The 12,714-nt window shown below is 42.4% G+C and overlaps 2 protein-coding genes across 2 annotated transcripts in view; one reads left to right on the forward strand and one right to left on the reverse strand.

Annotated features, from left to right (window-relative positions):
- Positions 1–3,841, reverse strand: part of PRSS37 (serine protease 37) — an 8,870-nt gene extending 5,029 nt beyond the window's left edge. Inside the window, exons 1-3 of the mRNA XM_019666760.1 lie at positions 3,808–3,841; positions 1,820–1,964; positions 499–752 (exon numbers count right to left, since the gene is read on the reverse strand). Of these exons, the coding sequence (XP_019522305.1) occupies positions 499–752; positions 1,820–1,964; positions 3,808–3,841 (433 nt within the window). The remainder of the gene's footprint in view (positions 1–498; positions 753–1,819; positions 1,965–3,807) is intronic.
- LOC109395592 (probable inactive serine protease 58) overlaps positions 1–12,714 on the forward strand; it is a gene marked incomplete at its 5' end in the record, with an annotated part of 71,823 nt that overhangs the window by 47,358 nt on the left and 11,751 nt on the right. Inside the window, 2 exons of the mRNA XM_019666755.1 lie at positions 9,831–9,972; positions 12,208–12,455. Of these exons, the coding sequence (XP_019522300.1) occupies positions 9,831–9,972; positions 12,208–12,455 (390 nt within the window). The remainder of the gene's footprint in view (positions 1–9,830; positions 9,973–12,207; positions 12,456–12,714) is intronic.

Consider the following 12,714-nt stretch of genomic DNA (forward strand, 5'->3'; position numbering starts at 1 on the left):
CTGAAGAAATTAAGAAAAGAGAAAAAGGGCAGAAATGACCTGGGACATGGCTATGAGAGTGAATCCTAGGGATTCTGAAATGCCTTTATGTCTCTGTAAAGAGCAGAGTTTTCCTTCTATTCAGTGTCCGGTCTTGGAGGAGTAAGGGGTGACCTGATTCCAGCTCCCTGAGGTCTCCTCTCCATGTGAAATGAGCCCTTATGGGAGGGAGAGCACAGCCTCTTTAATATGAACCGCAATCAGGAATATGTCCTCTGTGCAGTCAGGCCTGTGGGTCCAGCTGCCAACCCCCAAGAGGCAGTGAGGCATTAGACAGACACCCTGGGAAAGGAGAGGCTTTGGCCTTCTGGACGGGTCTCTACCTGCCAGACTGCTCATGTGGCATGTCCCTGTGACCACAGTTACAGTGTCCTCGCCTCTCTTCTCAGCTGTGCAGATATGGGTGTGCCCCTTCTGGGATAACTGATGACCCTGATTTGCTATGGGAGGTGCACTCACCATTGTTGTCTTTGCTCCAGTCCAAACCTGAAAGCAGACAGACGGTGCCCGGCCGGACGTTGCTGGTGGCGAGGTCGAGGGGCTGGACCTTGTGGCTGAGGTTGGCTGGCTTAGCCAGCTTAACGAGCATGAGGTCATCCTGGGGGTAGCTGTGACTGTAGTTCCAGTAGCGGACAATGTTGACGGGATTAAGAGTCTGCTCTGTCCCATCTCTGATTCTGATCCTGAAATTTCCCAGCATCACTTTCAGGTTTCTGGAGGGAGAGGGGTTGGAAGTAATCACTACAACCATCATTACTGTTGTCATCACCAAAGCCGATACTGAATGTGCCAGGTATTGTGGCAAGTGCTTCATCTGGATTCTGGGTTCCCCATTTACCACTCACAACATATCTGTTTAATCCCCATTTTACAGATGAAGTAATGGAGACACATAAGAGTACCTCGCCCTCGGTCATACAGTCAGTGGTGGAGCCTTTAACCACTGTGTTTTCATGTAGTGTCCTTAATGTGATGGAGAGGAAATTCTGCATGGCATGGATATATTATTTCCCCTCCTTTCTAGCTCCAGCCTACCCAGTTGGGCATTTGCATTCTGGGGGAGGTATGAGAATGGGATGACTTGAGTTATGGTATCTCCTGTTGGCTCCATCAGATGCAGTCACAACCCTACTTTATCCTGTGCTGTACCTTTGGAGCATGATATATGTGGATTAAATCAATGCGTTTTGGCCAGTAGGAAGCACTGGAAAGTAATTGGAGCAAGAACTGTGAGGTTGGAATCTATCTTCCCATACCCCTTCCTGCAGGGTTACCACAGATGGGCTGTTGGCTGTGTCACACGACCAAAGGTCACAGCTCATATAAGGCAGCCTCTCCATGCCACTTCCCCTTCCTTTCTTCTGCCCCCACACCACCTTCCCCCTTGTAACTGCTCTCTCCTGCTCCTTTAGGTCCAGGGGTAGTACCTGCACCTTTCTAATACTGACCCTGAGAGTACTGAGCTATGCTATGTGTTTTTCCTCCTTCCCTATTCCATGCCTTTGTCATTAGTTTTTTAAAAATTTCCTCAATTTATCCAACTTGAGTACATCATAAGTTCCCTGCTGGTCCCTTAACTTATAAAACACATTCATATTGCCATCAAAACACTTGAAAAAACTAATGGGAGACCGAGGAAGCGTACTATGTAGAACAGGGCTCTTTAACAGCAGCACTGTTGACATGTTGGGCTGGACAATTCTTTGTTGTGGGGCTGTTCTGGGCATCGTAGGGTTTGAGAGCATCCCTGGCCTCTGTTCACTAGACAGCTGCCACTCACTCAGGTAAGTAGCAGTGAGCCGGGGCCAGCACCCAGTTGGTTTTGATGAGGACGCCCACGCATGGGTTGAAGTGAGACTTGAGGTACACCAAGTAGGGAGCGTGGTCTTCTTTCTGCACAGACGAGTGGGCGGAGAATAGCGTCCCTGAGAAAACAGTATTTTTAATGTATGACCTTCTTAGAACAAATAATACAATCAACCATTTCCTAGTTGAAGAGGAATATGGACACATTTAAAGAAGTAATTGATTGCTCAGGAAATGTGAAAATGTTTGACATTTTTTTCTAAAACCATGAATTAAAATGATGTGCCATTTTATCTAATATTTATAATAATCATTTTTGTTTAATGTTGATAAGATTCAATCAAAGTACAGGGAGAAAGACTGTCATTCACTGTTTGTAGGAATGCGAATTGATTCTCTTTTTGAAAAGCAATTTAGAAATAGGCATGAAAAATTATAAATGGTTCATCACCTGGGACCTAATTGATCCAGCCCCAAGAATCCATTTTACAGAAATAATCAGATATAGACAAAGGTTATGAATAAGTGTGTTCAGTTTAGCACTATTTATAATAGCTAAAAATTGGATCCGTAAATTTCCAATACAGTAATGTTGGACATTGAAATGAAAAAGTACATGAACAGATGGAAACATCATACATATTAAAATTGTATTTATAAAGAATATTAAACAGCAAAGGAAATATTCATAACTTTAAGTTTAAAATAATAATAAAATTCAGTAATTCAATTGCCTAAAAACAAGTAAACAAGCAAAAAAATAAATGATTTAAATACAAAAACAAATAAAAAAATCTGGGAGTAAATTCAAACCAAGGGTTATCGTGTGTTAACTGAGAGGTGGGATTATGAGTGATATTTACATTTTTCTACTTTGTAATATGTCCGAATTTTCTAATATGAACATGCAATAGTCTAATACATGAATTGTTTTTAAAAAACGAGAAGAAAGGGAGGAAGGCTAATTCTAGTATCAGAAATAAAGTACAGTAAAACCTTGGATTGCGAGTAACATGGTTTGCTAGTGTTCTGCAAGACGAGCAAACATTTCTAATACATTTTAATGTGGTAAACGAGTGATGTCTTGCAATATGAGTAGTTTGTTTCCAGAATGAATTACGCTCTCAAACCGAGGTATTACTGTACTTATCTCATCTTGGCTGCCCTCAGTACTTCTGTTAATCCACCCCCAGCCCAGCTAGGCCTGTACCTCACCACATCCTTCTCTGTGTGACCATGCAGTTAGAAACCCCAAAGGATAAAGGGTAGAGGGTTAATGATAGGAGACACTGAGCTAAGGTCCTAAGTGCTTTACATGGATTTATTTAATCTTCACAGCGACTCTATAACGCAGGTAGTAACATCCCCATTTTGACCGCAGAACCTGAAGCACAGAGGGATTAATTAACTTGTCCAAGCTCACACAACTGATTTGTGATGCAGCCCAGGCAGCCCGTGGAGCGGTGGAAAATGCCTTACCAACAAATTCTGCCTTCAAAAGTTTATGGAAGCAGGGAGTGCAGGAGGTGGGAACCTTGTATCTGATCTTTTGTTCCCCCTTCTCTGTTCCCTGCATCCTGAGTCTCTAAGCTTTTGAAAAAGGGTATACCAGATGTCAAAATGAGTCTTCTGTCCTTGTGGCTGCTCTGGGGCTTGCCCAGTGGATGAGGAGGCCCACATTCTAGAATAACTGGGGGGAGCACTCACTGTTCAGCATTCCTCGTGGTAGGCGTGCACCCTAACCCACCGCATAGCTTAGCACAGGAAGGGTGGGCTCAGCCTGTCCTGAGAGCCTTTGGTTGCGGTCCAGGCGGGGGGAACCCTAATTCTGCTCATGATCTTTTTGTTGTTGTTGTTGTTTTTATTCTTCTTTTGCATCCTCCACACATCCTGCATCTGCCTTACTCCATCCCACATGAACCTATGCCTTATAGCACAGAGTAGAAGGTCATGGATACATACCAACAAGGACACTCAAACAGAAGATCAGTTTCATAGCAGTCCAGATCTTTCCCTGTGAGATGTGGCAGAAGATCAGCAGGTGTGGAACCTGCACTCAGCCTTGTCCTCGAGAACACCTGGTAGAATGAGTGAGGATGGTTAGGCGTGGGGGCATGTGATGGGATTGGAAAGCAGCTCTGGGCATCAACGGGGGAGGAAGAGGGTTCCAATAGACAGATGGAGGAGGCCCTTTGACTCCAGGGAAGGTGGGGGTCTATTGGGGTCTTTCAGGGAAGAAAAAGACTCCTAGTTCCTTAGACTTCTGAATCCTGGTCCCTCTATCTGCTGTCCCTAAAAGCCCATCTGACTAAAAGCAGTTCTGCTGTCTGGAATGGGTGTTCTAGGCTCAGGACTTCTATTCCCCATGAAGTTTCTGAGGCCAGGGCTGTGGGGGACAGGACTTTCCACCTTAGCTCAGGAACGCAGTGTCCACAGGTTTGCTCTGAACCCCCTCGTAGTTCCTTATACTTCCCCTCAGCCCCTCCCATCTTTGTTACACTAGCTTCACCTTTCCCTGTGGTCACCAATTTCATCACTCAGGCATCATCACCAATTGGGTCTGGTTGGCCTGATTCAACAACTTTGAGCTAAGGAAATGGAGAAATGAAAAGCATTCCTAGAACAGTTATGTTGACAGTTGGGGAATGGTTTACATTCTGGATTACATCAGATCTAGGATCTACTGTATGTTGGTGACACTTCAGAAGGCAGGACCTCTAAATGCTTTTTAACCTAATGAAAACTTTCTCAGCCAATAGTAGATTGCCTCAGTCATCCTGGGACAATTGGGAGCACACTCTAACAAGCAAAAGAGCAGCAATGCTAATAGCTACCATTCATCAAATGCTTACTAGGTCCCAGGCACTGAGATAAGTTCTTCGCAGACATGGTTAGTGGTGATTGTATATTAGGTTAGTCTGATGTGTAAACTTAATTACACTTTGTATCACTCTAACCCTTTAAATTTTCTTAAGCCCATAACTCATTCCAGTGTCACAACAACCCTGGAAAGAGGAGACAGGGCTGGGCTGGTGTCATTTTTTTTTTTCCTGATCTATAGGTGACAGAACTGAAACAGAGGGAATTTAAGTAATTTTCTCAAAATCACACGTGACTGGGAAGACTAGAAGTAGAATCTAGGTCTTACTGGATGCCCTCAGCTTTTCAACCACACTCTCTAGGCTTCTGCTAATTAAGCAGCATTCCTGGATCTTGGAAAACTACACATCCCCTCACACAAAGTCCCTCAAGTGTGAAATGAAACACAGGCATGGCACACACTTTGCTGGGTGTCACAGCAAACGCAGAGGTACATTGGGGAGTAGGGCTGGTTTATGAACTATACCGAAGTTCAAAGACAGGATGGAGTTGTGGAAGCTTTTCTGTGGTAGGGATGGGATTGGTCAGCACAGGTGCAAAGCTGAGGAAGAGATGTACTTTACTCTGAGGTTCTTTTCCCCAAATCTTTTGGAAGCAGTATGGGCCAGGAAGGGAGTTTGAGGCCTGGTTTGGGAGTGTGAGGGCTAAGAGCAGAACAGCAAGGTCACTATCTGGAAAAAATCTCTAAAGACAACGGATTTTCTGGAGGAGGTTGGCACTGGGGACTGTTACCTGTCTGTGAGTTTCAAACTGGTGCCTCGAGCACAGACCTTCAGTCCCACATCTGCAACGGCCCCTTAGAAGCCATTGTTTGCATCTCCTCTAGGCCCCTGAAATTTGGCATGTCCAATTACACTCCTCACTCCTCTAGCCTTTCAAATTTATTCTTCTGCCAGTTTTTCATATTTTAGGAGATAGCTCTACCTTCCACTTCTTTGAGTCCTCTCTTTTTCTTACTACTCAATCCCAAAGTCCACCCTACTTCCAGAAGTCTAAAATCCATCCAGATCTTTCCATTCTCATTGCTGTCCTCCTAATCCAGGCCATTAGCCTATCCACTTGTGCGTACGAATGTACGTGCCCATCTACTGTTGCTCAATGTGACATTCCCTCTTTTAATTAGGACTGTAGTTTTTTCTTACAATGCAGATGAGGTCATATTACTTTCCTTCTTAAAACTCTTCAGTAGTTCCCTAGAGTCTATAGAACAACCCCCTAGCATGGTTTAGGAACCTCCCTTGATCCTCACCTCATCTTGTTTTTGTCACCGTCTCTTCTCATCCCCTCTCTGCTGTCCCTGTCCCACCTGCCCACCCTGCACACTTTTTTCCAGGACTACCAGTCTACTAAGTGTGGGTTTTCTTGTTTCAATACTAATAAACTTTTATATTATTTTAGCCTTTGAATGCTTCCTTTAGTTTGCCAATCCCATTTATTTTTTCCCTTTTTGTTTTGGGATACTGATATCTGAAATGGACATTGTTCTTAAAGCTTCTCTTTGAAAAACTAACTTTAGAATCCTATGGATGGATGGATGGATGGGTGGATGGTGTGTGTGTGTGTGTGTGTGTGTGTGTGTGTGTGTGTGTGTATGTGTATGCACGCACATGTGTAGTATTTCCTTGTATATTTATAAATTATTTGCTATTAAGTTCTTTATCTATTAGTGTTATTATAGATTCCATGTACATAAGGAGACATATCTGTCTCCAGCCTCATTCCATAGAATATCTCAGGTTTTCAGGAACTCTAAATCTATTATTGTTTCATTCTACCATCTAACTGATTTCCTGTTTTAGTAATATTGTTATATTTTGCCACCAAAATGAATCTGAAAAAGGCAGCTGCAAATGAGAAACAGAGAGAGGGATGGGGGCGCCATGTCCTAGAGTACAGCGTGGGAAGAACAGGTGTAGAGATCTGACAGGGGCCGCTGGTACTGGTCATGGTTGGGAACTCTTTTTTCAGATGGTGTGTGTGGTTGTGAGATATGAACCTGGACAAGTAAGCAGTTCTGAGGAGGGGTGGCCTGAGGGCGACATGCCCAATGGGGCGGGGAGCCAGTGTCACACAGAGGGGTGGGGACAGCTCTGCTTCCTCAGAATAGCAGAAAGGAGAGGGGTCAGTGGTCCATGAAGAGGACGGGGTGCCAGTCACACACTGTGGGTCAGGAACTGATGAAAACAAACGGGAACTGGGATGCATTTTAGCTCCACGGAAGGTTCTCTTGACTCCTACCTGGGAATTCTTTTTCCTGGATGAGGCGGATAAAGCTCAGATCCCTGGAACGCATGATTCCATCGGGCAGATTTCACTTCGACTGAGAAGGTTTCCATATCTACTGCCCTTTTTCACACCAAGGACCAAGACTGGACGGAGAGGCCTCTACACGACTGACCTTTATAGCATCCTCCTCCCAGTCCTCCGCCCGCACCTCCTCCCGCTGTTGAGAATCCCCAGGCAGCGTGTAAATTCTGACCCTCCTTTGTAGCTGTTACTTTCCACTACAGCCTTATGCTCAGAACAGAATACAGGCATCAACATGAAGGGTGTCCTGTTAACCTTGCTGATGGTGACTGGTGAGTGACTGAAGGTGTCTCTTTGTCAAGGTCATTAGGACTCTGTTGGTGGGGGTGAGGCCGTGGAGCTTGCTGGAGAGGGAGCACTAGTGGATCAGGAACATGGCAGTTTGGGAAGTAGGTGACATATTAGTCATTTTCTGGACAGGCCCAGCCATTTGTAGCATCTATATAAACCTTTTTATTACAGGCTTAAAACCTCCTCTGAATGTCTGAGAAACTTTTTTGGCTGAAACATGGAGGTATGCCAAGAGGGAGAATGGAGGTAGAATCCTAGAAGGGGACATAGGAATTTTTAAAAGGCATAAAAAGCAAAAACAGCAGGTATATTGCTGTAAGGTCTTTCAAAAGGAAAAAGTGGATTTTGTTATTTGGGATTTAAAGCATAATGTGCAATAATAATAATCATCATTACCATAAAAGCATATACTTATATAGATAGTACTTATATAATGGACACTGCACTGTTTTCTACATATTAACTCATTTAATTCTTACAACAAGTTTGCAAGATAAGTATTATTATTGTTCTCATTTTACTGATGAGGAAACTGAGCCACAGAGTAATTAAATAACTTGCCCAGAATGAAATCAGTATGGCTCTGTAGTTAGGCAATAATGCTTTCCTACTTAATAGGTAGGTGGTCTGGGACAAATACCCTAATCTCTCTCAACCTCAGTTTTCTCATGTGAAACATGAGAAAAATAATATCTATCATTGAAGGGCATGCAGTGCTTCCTGAAGGTGCATTAGACCAAGGGGAGTTAACCAACTTAAGTAGCGTAAGGGGTGGGTGGGCTATTTCATTCACACAGAGGAACCAGCAAGCATGAAGGTCAGGAGGTGTGACATGTTTAAAAGACCACCTATATAGCTGGAGTGCAGAAGACAGAAGTGGATTAAGAATTATTTAGTTGTCGGGAAAGTCATGATGCATTTTTGCATTGAAAATCAGAAAAATACGTCATGACTTTCCCGACGACCCAACATATAGTAGCGGTCTTCTAGCTTTGATTTTAGAGACGATCCTGGATGTAACAGAAAGCCTTTAAAAAGAGTTTTAACTATGGGAGTTACATGACCACGTTTGTGATTTAAAAAAAAAAATCATGGGACTTCATTATGGAGAATGGATTTGGGTACAGATATGAGTTGTGGGTGGGAAAGATCTGGAAAAGAAATTTAGGAGGCTGTTGTAGCACTCCATGCAACAGAATGAACTAGGGTGGTGGCAGTGAGCATGAAGTAAAGAGATTCCAGGGAGAAAATGAGACAGAAGTGATGATGGATTGAATGTGATGAATGAAGGGTGGGGAAAAGGAAAGGATGTCCTTCACATTTCTGGTGAAGAGTGATGCAATGTACTGAAACAAAGAACACTGGAAAAGAAGGAGGTCTTTGGGGAAGAAGACAAGTTACATTTTTTTACTTACTGAGTTCAAGGTGCATTTGAGACATCAAGCAGAGATGTCCACCTGACTCTACACGTTAAGGGTCTGGAGCTCAAGACAGGGTCTGAGTTAGCACTTTCTTCTGCTCCTTCCTCTCTTTCTTCTCCTTCTGATACTCCCATCATGTGTATATTACACGTTTTGTGGTTGTCTCATCGTCCTAGGATACTCTGTTCTTAAAAACTGCATTAGTAAGAAATAACATCATTGAACATTCATTATATGCCAAACAACCTTCCAATCGACTTATGTATATCAGCACATTTAATCCTCACAACCACCCTAGGATAGAAGTTCAGTTAAGATCTCAGTGTACAAATACTTTTAATTAAAGGAAATTAAGAAACAGAGATTTATATAATTTGTCAAAGTTCACACTGCTGGTAAGGATGGAGCCAGAATTTGAATCCAGGCACCTGTTTCCAGAGAATGACTGCATCTCTTCCTGTATCCTCATGCCAGAATTAAAGTTTTCATTTTTATTTTATTTAATCAATTAATTCCTGTTGGCATCAAGATGACTGGTTTCAAAGAATCCCTGCCATTGGCTAGTAGGAAAAGCAAGGCAGCTCTGTAGGAAGGGCTCTATTGCTGTGACTGGGTAGAGCCACGATATGCCAAGCCTTTGGGAGACTGGAAATAAGCTATGCCACCTGGAAAGCAGCAGACAGGTTGCGAGCTGCTGGGAGGTCACACAGAGGACAAGTGCATACTGGGATGCGGAATCAGACAGACTGAAATCTGGGTGCTTGAGCCACCCCTCATTCACTAGTTGGGTGGCCTCAAGGAAGTTTCCTAATGGTAAACCCTTAATCTGTAAAATAACAGAAAATTTACCCACCCCACCGTTCTTTTTCTTTGAAAATTAAACATTTTTTAAAAAGTAAGTGAAATGCTTAGTACAGTGTTGTTACAGTATGGCTGTTTCATACCATAGAGTAGGGGCTAAGTGATTAATAAGTGGTAAATATTGATATTGTCTGACACTCGCCCCCTAAAATCTCTATAACCACTCCACGTTCCCTTTAATCAGCTGGGTTCTATCCCTCGATTCTCCTCTTTTTTGTGTTCCAGGTGTTGTTCCATTTGTGAGTCACGACATGAAAGTGTTAAATCATCACCTCTTCTTATTGTACCTGAACTCTAGTTACCAGCCCTGTGTGGGGACTCTGATTGCCTCCCGGTGGGTGCTGACGGCGGCACACTGCTTCTTACCGTAAGTACGGGGGTCAGTCCGTTACTCTGTTCCGGAGCTCCAAGACTGGGTCTCAGCACTCCTTGTGGGAATTCTAAAAAAAATGTGCCGGTCAGGAAATCCCAGGGCTGTGATGGTGAGGGGAGGCTCAGCTACTCAGGGAAAACTTGCCTAAGGAGTATTCCACATCCTTATTTTCAACATATCCAGAAAGGAAAAAAATAATGCGGTGTAATAAAATATCTTACATACAGAGGGTGCCAAAAATATGTATACACATGGTAAGAAAGAAAAAAACTATTAAAATTGTAACGCTCAATATAGACCGATAACAAAAGATGAATACAACTCATGTGCATACATTTTTTTGGCACCCCCATATATGTAAAAATAACTCTGCAGGTCTTTCTTAATGTTTAAAAGATTCACCCAAAGTATTAGATGTGTGACTTTATTTCATTTTTTCATTGCTATACAATATTTCAGTGTGAATATCACACAATTTGTTCATTCTTTTCTTGACAGACATTTGAATTATTTCTAGTTTTCGTCTATTTTGAACTGTGTTACTGTAAACATATTTGTACCGTGTACCTTGGAGAGTATTCTTGTGTATATATTTGTAATGTTTCTATGTGTTTGTGTGTACACATACCAGTCTGTATCTGCAAGTATACCTGTTGGTATATAACTCTAGAATATATACAGTATTCCCCCCTTATCCATGGTTTTGCTTTCCACAGTTTCAGTTACCTGCTGTCAACTGTGACCCAGAAATATAAATGGAAAGTTTCAGAAATAAAGAATTCATAAGTTTTAAATTGCATGCCTGTTCTGAGTTGTATGATCAAATTTCATGTCCTCACGTTCTGTCCTGCCCAGGACGTGAATCATCCCTTTATCCAGCGTATTCACACTGTGTGTGCTCCCCGCCCCTTAGTCACTTAGCTATCGGGGTCATCGGTTGGACTGTTACAGTATCACAGTGCTTGTGTTCAAGTCACCCTTATTTTACTGAATAGTGTCCCCAAACCACGAGTACTGATGCTGGCAATTTGGATATGCCAAAGAGAAGCCATGATGTGCTTCCTTTAAGTGAAAGGGTGAAAGCTCTCAACTTAATAGGCAATTTGTCATCTCATGTCATCACAAGAAGAAGGGTGAGTATAGTACAATAACATTATTTTGAGAGGAAAAGAGAGACCCCACATTCACATAACTTTGATTATAGTATATTGTTATAATTATTCTATTTTATTATTAATTATTGTTGTTAATCTCTTACTGTGCCGAATTTAAAAGTTAAACTTTATCATAGGTATGTGTGTACGGGAAAAACCAGTATGTATAGGGTTCGGTACTCTGTGGTTTCAGGCATCTACCTTATTAGGGCTCTTCTTGTCATATGCATTTAGACTTTATATCTTATAAAGCCCCAACAAAGTGATAAGGACAGACTGAGAAACAAATGGTTTTGTTGCTAGGTGACAAAATAAACTTAACATTTGAGAGTTCAACAGAAAAACTGGTGCTCAGTACCAACGTGGTACTTATCTTACTGTTGTGGTTGGAGTGACCCCTGAGTGGGAGACTCAGGGGCCTCAGGAGAGTGTCCTGTTTTGAATTTAGGCTCTTGAGCCATGTTAGTGAGTGGATCTCCACTGGATCTCAGTGGAACATCCAGGATTTTTTACTATTGTTCCCCTAAAGGACCACCAGAAAACCCTTTGATTCAGCAAAGTTTTCATAGAGATTAGTAGAACATAGTATTGTCAGATGATCCTCCCTAGCTTTAAAACATTTTAACTCTTTAAGCTGTTTCTTATTTTCTTTGTACAATCTCACATTTCTTATTCCCTCCAGCTCCCAAAGGCGCCTCCCTAATGGAACCTACTGCTTTCATAGAAGCCTTGACTATCTATTTGCATGCTTCCTTCAACTTTCTAGGTCTTGAATTGGAGCTTCTCTCTGGAATCATTCTAAGAGCAGAGCCCAAGCCATTGACTTGCTTCACTCCTGGAGGCACCATTTACATCATAGGCTCTGCGAATGGCAACCTATTGAATTTATATAGTGCACACCTTACATGACCACCTGTGGTAGTGATGCATAAAAGATCAAATGGACAGAGATGAGAAGAGAAGGATAAGTGGGTTGTTATAGAAGAAAATTGTGTGTGTATGTGTGTGTGTGTACGTGATGTTAGCCTTGTGATGTGTGATTGTGTCGATTTTTTTTCTCTCATTTGTTTTCCAGAGATCTGCAGGTCATCTTTCATGGTAGGTTTCGAAGTTTTCAAGACTTTATTGGGGAGATTCTACCTTACGAGAAGATCTTCATTCACCCAAACTTCACTGTCACTTCTTCTAAAAATGACCTTATGCTGATCAAGTTGTCTGTACCTCTCACCTTCTTTTCCACGGAGACTTTTCAGTTGCCCACTCTCGTGAATAATGAAGTTAAAGATTGCTTGGTTCACACCTGGTTACAGGATGATAATTTCGGTGAGTGAGTGTCAAAAAGAAGAGTTAGTTGTTTTCTTGGATATATTAATCTCTTCAGGGCCTCTGAGAAATTAGAGGAATTAGAAGGAATTGGAACTTCTGGGCCCAGTGCCAGATTCCTAAGCACGCCTGTGAAGCTAGAAATGGAGCAAAAATATTGGCTTTCTAGAGTAGGAAGCATGATCTCCTATAGGTCTTTGGGAAGCAAACCCTAAATCAAGGTGTTACATGGATGTGTCACGTTGGCACACACAGCAGG

The sequence above is a fragment of the Hipposideros armiger genome, unplaced genomic scaffold, assembly GCF_001890085.2.
Source record: "Hipposideros armiger isolate ML-2016 unplaced genomic scaffold, ASM189008v1 scaffold_478, whole genome shotgun sequence".
Taxonomy (NCBI): Eukaryota; Metazoa; Chordata; class Mammalia; order Chiroptera; family Hipposideridae; genus Hipposideros; species Hipposideros armiger.